We start from the raw sequence: 13972 nt of genomic DNA, 5'->3' as shown, positions 1-13972 counted from the left end.
TATGTTCTCTTTAGTAATATGTATAAAAGATGCTTGTAACAAAATGAATTTATTGAATCACTTCCCCATCCCCCCATCCCCGCCTTTTTTTTCTTTGCATTTTGGCAGCAGGAGCCTACTAATTATTGGGCCTAGATCTGTGAGTCCAAATAGAAGTAAAACATAAATATAAAATTAATTAAGTAAATAAAAAAATCCTTTCTACTTGCCAGTTTCTGCATCTGAAATAAGCAAACATCAAGTTAGTGATTTCAGCGGAACTATCCAGGACAACAAAAATCCAAACTTTTTCCAAAATATCACTCACTTTAGCTTGAAGTGTAACATTATATAACAACTATAGTTACTTTAAAAAAAACTGTACTCTAACTTGAAGCATAACAAGATTCATTTCTTTTAAAAACTATTTCACTTTCAGGAAACAAAATATCTTTGGTCTGGTGTTAAAAGAATTTAACCTTTAAAACTGATAACCATGGCCCTTAAAAGATTCCTGGTTGATATTTTCATTATATGAACATAATTCATTCTTGTCTAGTATGTAATCAAACACAGTCATTTGGTGAAAGATTGTGGAAGTAGGAAGACTTTTCAAAAGCTTCTCACTGAAATCTTATTTGATAATGTGGAATTATCAAATTCTGCAAAAAAGAATTTTGCATAAATATACACCCCATTAAACAGTACTACTGTACCATGTTACTTGTATCTGGGAGATGATTTAATTTTAAATTTTTTATACAGTTTTTTTCTTGAAGGAAAAACTTTTGGACTTCAGAATTTTGGAAGCTGAATGACAGGCAGGTTTTTCATATTTTGCTGTCTCAGGTATTTTTCATATTTCTTAGACTTTGCAGTTCTTTTCTTAGGTGCTTTAGAGCAACTAAAATATCAGCTTGCTGTGGATCATTCTGTGCTTTCTGAGTGTAGAGACGGAAATGTCTGATGGTTTCAGATAAGAGGACTTCAGGGTCTGCATCTCTCTCCTGAAGACGCAGCATCCGCTCACAGGCGATGGCATAGTTCTTGTGCCAATTCACTGGGTGTTCCTTTTGTAAATAGACAATCTCCTTATAAAGCTGGAAAACAGGAAAAATGTTGGTATTCCACTGTTATCCCTTGACTTTTTTTTCAAAAATAGAAAACACAGAGGAATTAATAATAATATAAAAAATCCAAGCAGCCTACAGTAAAAATCTAATCATTGCTAGGCCATGCAGAAAATGCAAGGATGTTACTGTAATTATTACAGTAGCAGGAGGCAAATATGCTTCATCTAAAACTGCTTCTGAGGTTTTTGGATGTCACCGGGCAAACCTAAGACACACTGTGTCAGGACAAAATGCTCTTCCTCCAGAAAGATGTTCTGGGAAAGGGATTTAGTTCTAATTCATGGAAAGCTATTTACTCAACAGGCAGAAGGGTTGAAACTCTAAATTTAGCTTTGGAGAAAAAAATAGCTTTCTTTAGAAGTCTGCATGGAAAAAGAACTTGAAGGAATTTTAATTTTTCTCCCACATGATTTATATAAATTTCTCTCTACATTAAAAACAACACTAATATTAATAACAAGAGCAACAACAAAACAATCCAAACAAATCAGACATCAAATAGGCTGGGCATAATGGAATTTAAGATATCTTTTTTTTTTTTTTTTTAATTTTTTTTTTGAGACAGAGTCTCACTCTGTTGCCCAGGCTAGAGTGCCGTGGCATCAGCCTAGCTCACAGCAACCTCAAACTCATGGGCTCAAGCAATCCTACTGCCTCAGCCTCCCGAGTAGTTGGGACTACAGGCATGTGCCACCATGCCCGGCTAATTTTTTCTATATATATATTTTAGTTGGCCAGATAATTTCTTTCTATTTTTAGTAGAGACGGGGTCTCGCCCTTGCTCAGGCTGGTCTCGAACTCCTGACCTCCTGACCTTGAGCGATCCACCCGCCTCGGCCTCCCAGAGTGCTAGGATTACAGGCGTGAGCCACCACGCCCAGCCAAATTTAAGATATCTTAAGTGAGATATTTTAAATCTTCACAGTATCCTACTATTTATAGTTTTGACAGTTAAAACTTTGCCCACAAAAATTCAGATTTTTGTCTTTCAGCATCAGTGATGGTATTAAATGGATAGAGTTAGAGTTTTTGATATTGAGTTTTCCAGAGGAAACCCATCAAAATTTAACAAATAAACTAAAAAGCAGATACAAATTTGCAAAATGGAATATTATATTAGCTTATTTGGGAGTTTCACATCCTTCCTGGGTATTGTCAAGTTAGAGCTGGATACACAGGACTTTACCAGTGGACTCTCCGAGAGCACAGAACAAGCAATAATGCCTTCTCCAGGGACAAGTGCTTTTTGAATTATAACTGTACTCATGACATCATCCAGTCGAAAGGGAACCAATTTTATTATCCCCCAACCCTTACTCCAGGCAGACAAATGCACACCTATTTTAAAATAGCATCCTTGTAAAAAATTCCACAATCCATGCTTGACATATCATTTTGATATTTAATAACCCTCAGTCTTCAAGCTGCCTTTTGAAGCAACTTTCCCCGTAGTTCCCTTCATTTTATAAAATAGGAAAGAGTCACCATGCACTTTCATAAATATCAAGGCTATTAAGTCAGACTTCTACCCTTTTATTCTCTTGTTAAAATACTCAAAGTTTCTCTACCTTTTCCTCATCTTTTTTTCTCCAGCAGTTTCTCTTCCTGAGCCTCCCTCTGATGAGGTATGTGTGTAAAGCGTGTAGCATGCTGCCCCACACAAGGCAGGCACTCAGGAACTGTTCGGTTTTCAAAATCCTATTTAAGTGAGGTTTTGAAGTCCAAAACAGATGCCAACATTTCCAGGAGCATGTCCCCAATTGCTCAAGAGAATGAGAGGCTCACTCATAACCTAGCTGAATCCAGGCATCAGGTTAACCATTCTAGCTTTTTTCTAGAACACTTTGTTACTGACGCATCATCAACTTATTTTGGATGACCTATTAAGCCCCATGTGCTGCATCTTAAGAAGCCAGCCATTTCTCCTTATGTGGAATTCTATTTCCCTCTCTTTATGTGCATCACTGTGACATTAGTCTTAGTGGACTGTATTCTGTATTGGGGACATCTGTATACTGTTAATTGGGGACATCTTCAACTCACCCAATCTATTCCTCAGGAGCTGGCTACTCCCTGCTACCCCACTATATCTAAACTTAATGTCACCTGAACTTAATGCTCTGCATAAGTGATTGAATGGGATGATGCAAATAATAACAAAAATATCTTTTATACCTAATAAGAATATTCTTGAAAAACCAGTACTAGGGTAGTAATTAAGTAATTACCATTAAGTAATTGGCCTCACTTGTCTTGCAAACACTGTCACACATCTGGAGACATATGCAAAGGAGATACCAATAATCTGTGTTCACTGAAAAAGATAAAGCTTTCTGATCCAAAGAGACAATAAATCCATGAATGAACTTCAGTAGAGGCTCGACAACAGGCCATGGGAGAGATCACTGATGAGAATATGAAATATTAGTGAGTTTCAGATTTCTCCCAACTAAATATTGCCTGTTTTTCATAGAATTACAGGATATTAGAGATAAACAGGATTATATGACCAAAATATGAGAGATAATCTTTTAAAGTTTAAAGCCCACTTTTTTTTTTTTTGGAAAAATATCAAGGCCTGGAAAGGTTAACTGACTCACAGTTGACAATGAATGGCAGAGTGGGCCTAAAACCTGGACCTCCCTCCTGCCAGACAGAACTCCAGCAAGTGGCCTTCTATAATCAAGTCCCTTGCTGTCCTCAAGCGGGACATCTCGGAGGGTCCTGCCTTTGCCCCTGTGGTTTCCTCCTTATGGACTGCCCTCCCCTCCCTCTCTCGCTTCCTTGCCCCACCATCTGTCTGGCTAGCTCCTTCTGATCTTTCAAGATGACACTCCGGTGACATCTCCTCTGGATGCCTCCCTCCTTCCCTCAGCCCCCTCCTCCCCAGCTTGCTCATGTCCGGCTCTCTGTGTTCCCAGAGCACGTCTGCGTGCCTCTCACAGCACTACGAGACTGCACTGGGACTGAGGACTCCATCTTCTGTCTCCCTCTCTCGCCTGCTACGTTTTGGATAGTGGGGACAAGAATTGATTGTCTCCAACACAATATTTGGTATGGTGTGAGTGCTCAATAAATGCCCTGTGAGTGAATGAACAAATGAATAAACAATGAACCAATCGAAATTGAGGAGTACAATTACTCATACTGATTGGACACCATGCTACTTTGGCTTAACACCAAACAAATGTCCTGGCTGAGTAGATCCACAGCAGTCTAGAGAGAGCAGAAATACCTCAGTTGCTCATACATACTGGTCCTGGGCTTTGTTTTCATTGGCCCTTGCCAGGATATTTGTTTCCTATACAGCAGACTCTGCAGATGTCTGAAGAGCCCAATGCTGTAAGTCACAGAAAAGCAGAGACTTGTTAAAGTAGTGCTACATCAAGCCTCTCCTCTGCACTCTCATTCCCCTCAGAGAGCACCGATTTGTGCAAGAGGATCAGTGTGGCTGTGTCTTCTGAAGGTTCATTCAGCTTCCTGGGGCCACAGTTAGAAGACAGAGCCACTGTCCAGGCCCCTTCATCTCTAACATGCCATCTCAACCAGCCATGGCCCTACTATTTCAAGGAGAGCCAGGGTCATGTCTTTTACACAGAGGGTAACCTGCCAGAGCGTGTTTTTTATAAAGCTATTATATTAGTTTCCCATTGCTGCTATTGACAAGTTATCACAAACACAGTGACCTAAAACAATGTAAATTTATTATCTTGCACTTCTGGAGGCAGAAAGTTGTAAAATCAGCATGGCTGCATTTCTTTTGGAGGCTCTAGAAGAGAATCTGTTTCCCTGCCATTTCCAACTTCCTGAGGCCACCTGTACTCCTTAATTCTTGGCCCCTTTCTCCACCTTCAAAGTCTGCAGCGTAGCATCTTCAAATCTCCCTCTCTGACCTCTGCCTCTGCATCACGTCTCCTTCTCTGACTCTCTCTCCTGCCTCCCTGTCATACGGACCCTTGTGATTATGTTGGGCTCACCTAGATAATCCAGCTACTCTCCCATCTCAAGATCTTAATCACACACCCCCTTTGTCATGTAAGGTAACATTCACAGGTTCTGGAGGTTAGAACATCGACTTCTTGTGGGGGGGCATTACTCTGTCTACCACAGCCATTTACTTTAGACATTGTGATATAATTGAGTATTTGTTCATATATGCTGCTTTATAATGCCCCAAATAAGCTGGAAATAAAAGAATAAAAACTCTAATGTGATATACCCTCTCTCCATCCCAAACGATTACCACCACCCTTCCACCAAATATTTATATATAAAAAGTATAACATACGTTATATGCATGAATGTAGAGTTGAGCTTTCAAATTTGAAGGCATATTAGCAGTTTCTGCCAGGTTAAAGATGAAGAACGGTGTTTTCATCCTGGGAGTGGGGGTGGGAACTTTCATTAAAATTATATTGTCAATTTCATATTTAGGGCTAAATCTTCCAGGCTTTTCTACGATGAGGAATGTATAAAACCCTTTATTGTATTATTTTTAATTCTCTCATATTTATGGACATTTACTCTGAACCAACAGCAACCCCTCCTACTCCCACCACTAAGACATAGCATTCACACTGATTACCAAATCTTTTAGAAGAAAAGCTTACATTCATCATCACTATTAGACATCATTCTCCCTCCAGATGTACATTATTGTTATGCAAGAGCAGTCGTGAAAAGGGACACTGGCTGGGTTTGTTAGCACATCCCTGAAGGTAGCTGTCACGGCAGCTCATGCCATGTGTGACCAATTCTTCAAAGGTGGCTGGACTCTTTGACCACATGAACTCATCCAAATTGTATTCGGCACACCAATTAAATCAATACCTGCCCAAATAATGATCTGCTTTCTTCTTTTATGTGATTTCTCCCAAGCTTTCCTGCATTCAATCACAGTGAAGGATTGTGCACACATGTGGTCTATCTGGTCAGTTCCTCAAAGAATTTGTCCCTATGACTAGACTGATGACTTGAAATATGCCATTTTCTGACTTTTTCAAAAATGCTATTGCATAAACTATAATACATCTATTTTTTCAATCATTATTTTGGAGCTATATTTCTTGACCACTCTTTAAAAATCTCTTTGAACTTATGCAAGCCCTTTATTATCACAACTTGATTCTCAATGCACAGTTCCTGGCTCAGACTGGGCATCCTTACATGTTTGCTGAAGGAAGCACTCCATATGGACAAGGAACACCTGTTTGTGTCACTTAGGACTTTTACATTAATACTAAGGCCAAAGTTTCTTAGTTTTAGTTATTTTAATATAAAGAAAATGACAGGAACCAAAAGCAGCAGTAGTATCACTATGAAATGTTCTTTACAGGACAGCATGACCTCTCTTTTTGAACAACAAGAAAGTATAGCATCTATCACATTAACATTCAGATCTCCTTTAACATGTCTGTCTGCTCCATTAGACTATGAGCTCCTTGGGGGTAGCAACTGTGTTGTATTCATATATGTTGCTTCAATGCCTAGCACAGTGCCTGGCCTCTAGTAAGTATTAAATAAGTGCTTAAATAACTGACTGGCACATTACAAATGGAGGTAGGGTTGTAATTGTCAACCTCCACGCAATCAATTACACTCACTTTGGTTTAGTTGAGGCGGGAAAGCACAGGAATTAAGAGTGTTCCAGCTTCAGACAGATGTGACTTTGGATTCCATCACAAGTAGCTATGTGGCCTTGGACAGGTAACCTTTCTACATCCAATTTGTTTTTTTATAAGATGGGGATAATAATAACTTCTTCTAGGGTTATCGTGAGGATGAAATGAGATATTTATGTATAATGATTAGCCTTAAACAATTGCTCATGAAAGTTATTTTTATTATTAACACCATTCACCCCACTCCCCAAATTATGGTACTTTTCTGCCATATTATAAATAGATTGTAAACACAAAATTGTAGATTAGTCACCTTGCTTGCCACATCTCTTCATTGGCCACGGATTCCCAAGAAGTTGAATCAAACCTGAAGTTACAAGAAGACAGTAACACCTTTCTGTCATCTATGTGTATGACATACAGGATATGTAACGCTTGTTTTATAATCTTACAAGGCCACTAAAATTGGCTGGATCTTAAAGTACTGATAGTGCCAAACTAGTAAACTTATTCTCCTAAAAAAGATCAATTACAAGGAATTTTGAGTTTTGGTAAAATGTGTTCTTAATCTGCCTAATAAGCCGCCAGTGCCTCATGGGAGCAAACAAAGGGTTAATGGGAAGGGGCTGGAGGTGTCTGGGAGCCAGCTGTTCATAAGAACTGGGGAGGCAGCCTGGAGAGGGGGGCACCTGGCTTTGGTAAGTCATTCCTGGAGCTAGGAGGCTGCTCAAAGAATGATGGCCAAACCATTTGCTGATTTTTCTTCCTTTTAAGTAAAATTTTTCTTACTAAGTATCTATTTTGACAGAATGGAGATGAGTGATGTTATGTACATGTACTTCGTCATCAGCTGTTTGAAGAATATGTTATTTTCTAACTTTTCCTTATGATGGTTGAAAATGCTTTATTTTGTGCTCGCTTTGGCAGCACATATACTAAAAATTGGAATGATACAGAGAAGATTAGCATGGCCCCTGCACAAAGATGACACGCAAATTTGTGACGTATTCCATATTTTTATTAAAAAAAAAAAAAAGAAAACGCTTTATTTTGGCTTAGTTATGCATCTCTGGCTGTTACATAACAATGTGGTCTGCGTTTGCTCATATTGACTCAAAAAACCCTTATAGCATTTAAAAAATATCTTGCTTGTTGCTTTTAAATTATAAGCAATAGATTATATAATCTTGAAATAATTCATAATTTTAAAAATATGTAATGGAGACACATTTCTTTAGATGGTGACTCATTTTTCCATATGGGAAAGAGTCAACTTTACATAGAAATGCTTAAGGAAGACTAATAATGCTCCAACAACATAACCGGGTTGATGCCAAACAACTGTGAAGAAAAAGTTACTCAAATTGCAGTCTTCCCTACGGAGAACTTACCTGTCATTCTTAAAAAAGGAAACTCTGACACAAGTTTATACATATGGAAACTATCATGAGCAACAGAATGCCTTTTAAAGCTCAACTGCAATTAATGAAACTCTACTGTTTAATACTTTTAGGGTAATGAGATATAGGATGCTGGACAATATAGCATTAAAAGACTTGGAAGTAGAAGACGCCATACATCTATTGTGCTACCCACTCAACCATGCCTCTCTCTCCCTTCTATCTTCCCATTGCTCTGTGAACAGGAGGACAAGAAAGATATGTTCTCTTTCTGCATGTTTTATGGTACTTTGCGGGTGGCAAATAAGTATTAATTAATAAAAAGTGAAACAAAAAAAATTAAAAGGCATCTCAAAATTAATTTTTTTGATACTTAAAACCGCTATATTTATATGAATAAAAATACAACTGCTGTTCATACCTTCCATATTCTTCAGTCCAGTTATACATATTTTTTGTAAGTTTAATCCATTCCTCAGGGTTGAATACAATCTCTGAAGGAACCAATTTGTCACAAGACCCCCATGGCCAAAGTGAATAGTTCTTTTTCCAGGTTGGGTCCCCTTCATGAATTCCTATGCAAACAAATGTTTCTTTTCTATTAAAAACAGAAAAATATATAACGCATTTTTAACTTAAAGTTCTAAATGCTAAGTACATATAATTCATAAAAGATCTTTTTTTAAAATTTATTTTATTTTAATTAAAAAAATTTTTTTCATTGCTCTAAAATCTATCACTGTAGAAAGATCATTTTTGATGCTTTAAACGTTGGTTATCAGTAAACCATTTGCAAACATTTTAGTTTATTTAAATATTTCCCAAATAGACTGAAATTTATCTTAATGTAAAAAGCTATTTCTAAGGGTTGAGGGGAAGCAAACAGACATAGAGGAAAAAACCTACCTGTCCATAATGTTACAAGAAATCACTTGGGGACAAGCACTGTTATAAGGAAAACTGCTGTATTTTTATCTCGCATGTTTTCTTTGACACTCCTTTCTTTTACAGGTGGAAATATAAGTCTTCCTTTTCATCCCTACTTAGAAGTAGCCTTCCCTTCCTCAAATTCCCATTGTACTTTATTTTTTATCTCTTTTGCCATTATTGTATTGTACTTAATATTTGCATTTGTAAACCTCCCTGAGTAGCCCAGAAGCATTCTGAGGCTAGGCTCTCTCTCTGAATTAACTCTGAATACCACACAGCATGATGCATAGCTAACACACAATAACTATTTGCTGAATAAAATTAATTAGATTAGAATAACTATTAGGAGCTTCAAATCCTGCAAAAATTAGCAACAGAAATGGTTTAAACAAGCTTGGTTCAGACAAAAAATGGCAATTGAATAATCGTTTTCGTCCAATTTGTGGGTTAAGCCTTAATAGCTATTACTAAGTAGGAAAAAAAAAGGAGCAAATTAGGGGAAATTATTTCAAAGTAAAAAACTTTGTGAACTTTGAAGCAAGACACTTCTGGCTTAGATTTTAGATTTTTTTCTTACCATTTATTACCTCTATGATTTGGGGGAAATTACTTAACTACCTGTGTCTAGTCTCATCTGTGAAATGTATGATAACTATTTTCAGAGCGGTTTAAGATTAAATGAGATATATGATATAAAGTACAGTGTCAAAACATAATGGTTCCCCAATGGTCTGGGGAAGATGGAGTAACCACACTCTATTTTGTCTCTCTCACTGCAAACAACTATTAATTCCTGGACAGAATAGATGGAGCACCTATCTGAGGACTATGAAAAGTAAATGGTAGAAAAAAGATTGGGAAAAGAGACTGGAATGTGAAGTTCTATCACATCAGTAATGATTTTTACCATTCCCGCCCCCGCCATGAATATATTCGAATATATTCGAAACTTAGAAGTATGTACCAAATAAGGACAAAAAGAGCTCCAACAAAAGCCCCCCCTTTTAGCCCAAAGAGTGGGAAAGAGGACTCTTGAGGTTTGGAGAGAGTGGAGGAAACCCTTCTCTCCTTCTCCAGGCACAGTGGCAGCAGTGGAGGCAGCAGCACAGTGACAGGAGTGGCAGCTGGGTAGGTGCCCAAAACGCTGAGGAAGGAGAGGAGCTGTGGTTCCAAGAGTGTGGGGCAAATCCCGATGGCTTTTTGTTCTCTCTGTCCCCCTGCACCCTGGCTTCAGATGCAGACTCAGGGACAGGAAGTGCATGGCAGAAGAAGAAAATTAGAAACTCCAGTTTTCTGGACAGAAAACCAGGAAGGAAGGCTCCAGAAAGCTGGAAAGTACTGGAGTGACCACAGAAAGGAGACAGATCAAGATAGCAATCCTATAAAGTTAAGTCTCATGTATCTTTTTATTGCCAGGGCCTAATATAAGCTATAACATAGTAGATATTTGGTAAATGTTTGTGGAGTTGAATTTTTAAACATTCACAAAAATCCCAATTTGGGGATATTAATGATTCCCAATATTTTATTCCAGAATAGAATAATTAAATATTCTTACAGCATATTTATACCCATTATATTCATATTACTCTATGAATCATAGTAAACTTTAGGCTCTAAACAGCAAAAATACCACATTATTATATTCTTAGCAAGGGCTCATTTAACTTTGGGATTAATAAAGACTTTCTGAAGTCTTCTTTTTAAGAAGAAAGAAATCATGAAATAAGTTTTTCTTCTTCAAGCTCTGGACAATTCCAAGCATTTCTTGGACAGGAGAAATGTTCAGTACTATGCCACGGAAGTAGGTTATTTATTCTTGACCTTAACTACAAATAATTTCATGTTCTCAAGTATAGAATGCACAATTCTCATATTTTATCTCAGCTAGCATAAACTGTAGGTGTTTTTCTTATTTATAAAAATGTCTTATCCTTTATAAAAATCCTTAAGCTATTTTTATATAGTGATTATTCCTGAAAACATTTGCTTTACACTTAAAAGGGGGCCATGGTGTTGATCAGGGGGAAACTGTAATTGCTTGCCATACACCTGCAATGATTTCAAGTAGGCAGGCACATCTCCAATTTCTCTGAATTGTACTAAGATCTTATTTGCTGTTCTTGCTAATCTGTCTTTATTTTTCCTTTACCCAGAACAATAACATTTATTTCTGCCTGGCCTCATTTATGCACAGATATTCAATTTAATTACAAAGATAATCTCACCGGTGACAGGAAAATAGGTGTAGAAAATTGGTCTTTTGGATGAGGCACAGCTGCTACAGAAACAATTTTAGAAAAGCTTAAGATTTTAGAAAAGCTATTATATGAAAAAATGCTTACTGTTTATTTATTTCAAGAAAACGATAAAGATTAAATGTGACCATTCCACTAGGTAATATTCCTTCCACAGGATTCCACCGGTTCCCAGGGAAGTTGACACCTGGTAAATGCTTCGCCATCTTGGGTAAATACCACTCATAAGTCATCATCTGCCAGAAAAATCATATATGATGCCAGACTTTTAATATATTTCTTAAAAAGAATCAAGCTTATCAAGTACAATGAAAAGGTTCTAAAATGTGAATATATGCATTAAATATACACATAATTGAAAAACAAGCACAACTGAGGTATGTGGCACAGAGCACTCTTTTAACGGCTTAAACCTGGGATTTTATGTGTTAAGATGTGACCGGCATCAGTAATATCAGTACCTAGTTTTATTTTACTTCCAGTGTTCAACAGTCTACCCAGAATGAGCTTCCCCATTCTCACACCTACAGAACGTGTACTCCACCTTCAGAACCAGTGAAAATATCACTGCCCTCCCCCGTCTCCACAGCCACAGTGACATGCTGTTAAAGCACTTTGTACCCACCTCTATTATAGCTCTAGGCCTATTCCTCACTAGACTGTAAGCTCCTAGAGGAAAGGAATTGTATCTTTTCATCTTTGTGTCTCTGCACCTAGCACATTGCCTGGCATAGAACACTTCTCAAATTATGTTTGTTGAAGTTGAAATTTCTTTGATGGCCAGACTAGACAACCTAGACAAAATATAGAAATGTATCATTATTCCATTCTTTCACTCGTTCATTCAAAAAAGCAAGTATTGCTCACCTATAATGAGTAAGATATAATCCCTGCTCTTGAGAAGCTCAATTGTATAACAATCTAGGACTCAAAGTTAAAAACCCTTTTGGCTAAATTATCTGAATTTATTAGTGGCCCCAAAGTAATTACATATCCTTACATGCTCTTTTGATTTAACTTATCAATATTAGAAAAATTATTTTTCTTAATTTTATATTTTAGTTTTGTTTTGTTTGAGACAGGGTCTCACTCTGTTGCCTAAGCTAGACTGCAGTGGCTTTGTCATAGCTCACTGCATCCTCGAACTCCTGGGCTCAAGCAGTCTTCTGCCTCAGCCCCCACAGTAGCTGGGACTGTAGGTGTGCGCCACAATGCCTGGCTAATTTTTCTATTTTTTGTAGAGATAGAGTTTTCCTCTTGCTCAGGTTGGTCTCAAACTCCTGGCCTCAAGCAATCCACCGGCCTTGGCTTCCCAGAGTGCTAAGATTACAGGCATGAGCCACTGAGCCTGCCCAATTTTACATTTAATGTAGATTTAATTCTATACTTTTATATGTACAGTTTCCCTCTTTTAAAAGAAAAGACTCCTGTTTACACTTTCAAGGCTTCATTACAGTTTGGACATCATCATTTGAGCAGTTGTGCTTATGTTTTTACTTACCTGTACAAGTTAAATGACGTTACAAGTCATTTAACTATTAATGGCAAATGACAAATTAATTTTAATCTAAGTGTAAACTGTAACTACTCAAAAAATACTTATTTAATTAATTTTACTACCCAATAGTTTCAGTTCCTAGGGAAATTAACACTAATTACATACCCACTGTGTGCTATGACCTTAGTGTCCCTCATTTAATTCTCATAGTAACCTTACAAAGTAAGAGTAATTGGCTCAGATACTGTTGATTGCCCACTCAACGGCTAATGCCTTGTTTTTTTACTAATGCAGTCCTGATTTTGATCAGGCAGCTCAGGGTCACGATATGCTCAGGTCTAGTCATTCCCCCTTGCTAGTGAGCAGTTCAGGAGTGGGCGTTTGACCCAGTACCGGTCAGGGGGCCCATGTGGAGGTCTGCTGGGGGCTTCTTGGGCACATGTTACTCCCAATAAATAGAAAGAGAAAAAGGGAGAAGGGCATGCCCCAGAAGAAGCACTTTGCTTTGTTTTAGGATGTGACATTTGGAAGTGAGCACCCATCTTGTGAATATGAGGGAAAAGCCAAGAGAACTACAGAAAAGCTGCCTCAGAACACTGTCAGCATTGAACCACTTGTATTATCAATTCTAAAATCTCCTATCTCCAGACCTCTTGTCACGTAAGATAAAAACACAATAATTTAAGCTGCTCTTAGGAATTCTGTTTCTTGCATTCAAAGGCATCCTAACTCATCTAATGATGACTTCCACTTAAAAAATAGGGAAACAGAAGCTGTGAGAGGAAAAATCAGCAGTTCCATGTCACATATCCAGGAAACGACAGAATGAAGACTTAAGTTTAGGTCTAATTCGCTTTTTTTTTTGGAGACAGAGTTTTGCTCTGTCACCCTGGCTAGAGTGCAGTGGTGTCATCATAGCTCACTGCAACCTCAAACTCCTGGGCTCAAGCGAGCCTCCTGCCTCAGTCTCTCGAGTAGCTGGGACTACAGGCATGCACCCTCACATCCAGCTAATTTTCCTATTTTTAGTAGAGATGGGGTCTGGCTCTTGCTCAGGCTGGTCTCAAACTCCTGATCTCAAGTGATCCTCCCACCTCGGCCTCCTAGGGTGCTAGGATTACAGGCGTGAGCCACTGCACCCGGCCTCTAATTC

The 13972-nt window shown here is 38.0% G+C and overlaps 1 protein-coding gene and 1 non-coding gene across 2 annotated transcripts in view; one reads left to right on the top strand and one right to left on the bottom strand.

Moving 5' to 3' along the window:
* Window positions 1-249: 249 nt before the first annotated feature.
* Window positions 250-13972, bottom strand: part of TMEM260 (transmembrane protein 260) — a 55404-nt gene continuing 41681 nt past the window's right edge. Inside the window, exons 12-16 of the mRNA XM_069464975.1 lie at window positions 11409-11557; window positions 8555-8731; window positions 7047-7100; window positions 5401-5491; window positions 250-1079 (exon numbers count right to left, since the gene is read on the bottom strand). Coding sequence (XP_069321076.1) covers window positions 825-1079; window positions 5401-5491; window positions 7047-7100; window positions 8555-8731; window positions 11409-11557 — 726 coding nt within the window. The 3' untranslated portion in view covers window positions 250-824. The remainder of the gene's footprint in view (window positions 1080-5400; window positions 5492-7046; window positions 7101-8554; window positions 8732-11408; window positions 11558-13972) is intronic.
* LOC138381000 (U6 spliceosomal RNA) lies at window positions 7645-7752 on the top strand. Its single transcript, XR_011232957.1, has one exon. It is a non-coding gene; the product is annotated as a U6 spliceosomal RNA (small nuclear RNA).

Source organism: Eulemur rufifrons, chromosome 2 (genome assembly GCF_041146395.1).
Source record: "Eulemur rufifrons isolate Redbay chromosome 2, OSU_ERuf_1, whole genome shotgun sequence".
Classification (NCBI taxonomy): Eukaryota; Metazoa; Chordata; class Mammalia; order Primates; family Lemuridae; genus Eulemur; species Eulemur rufifrons.
This window is presented reverse-complemented; position numbering and strand designations above follow the sequence as displayed.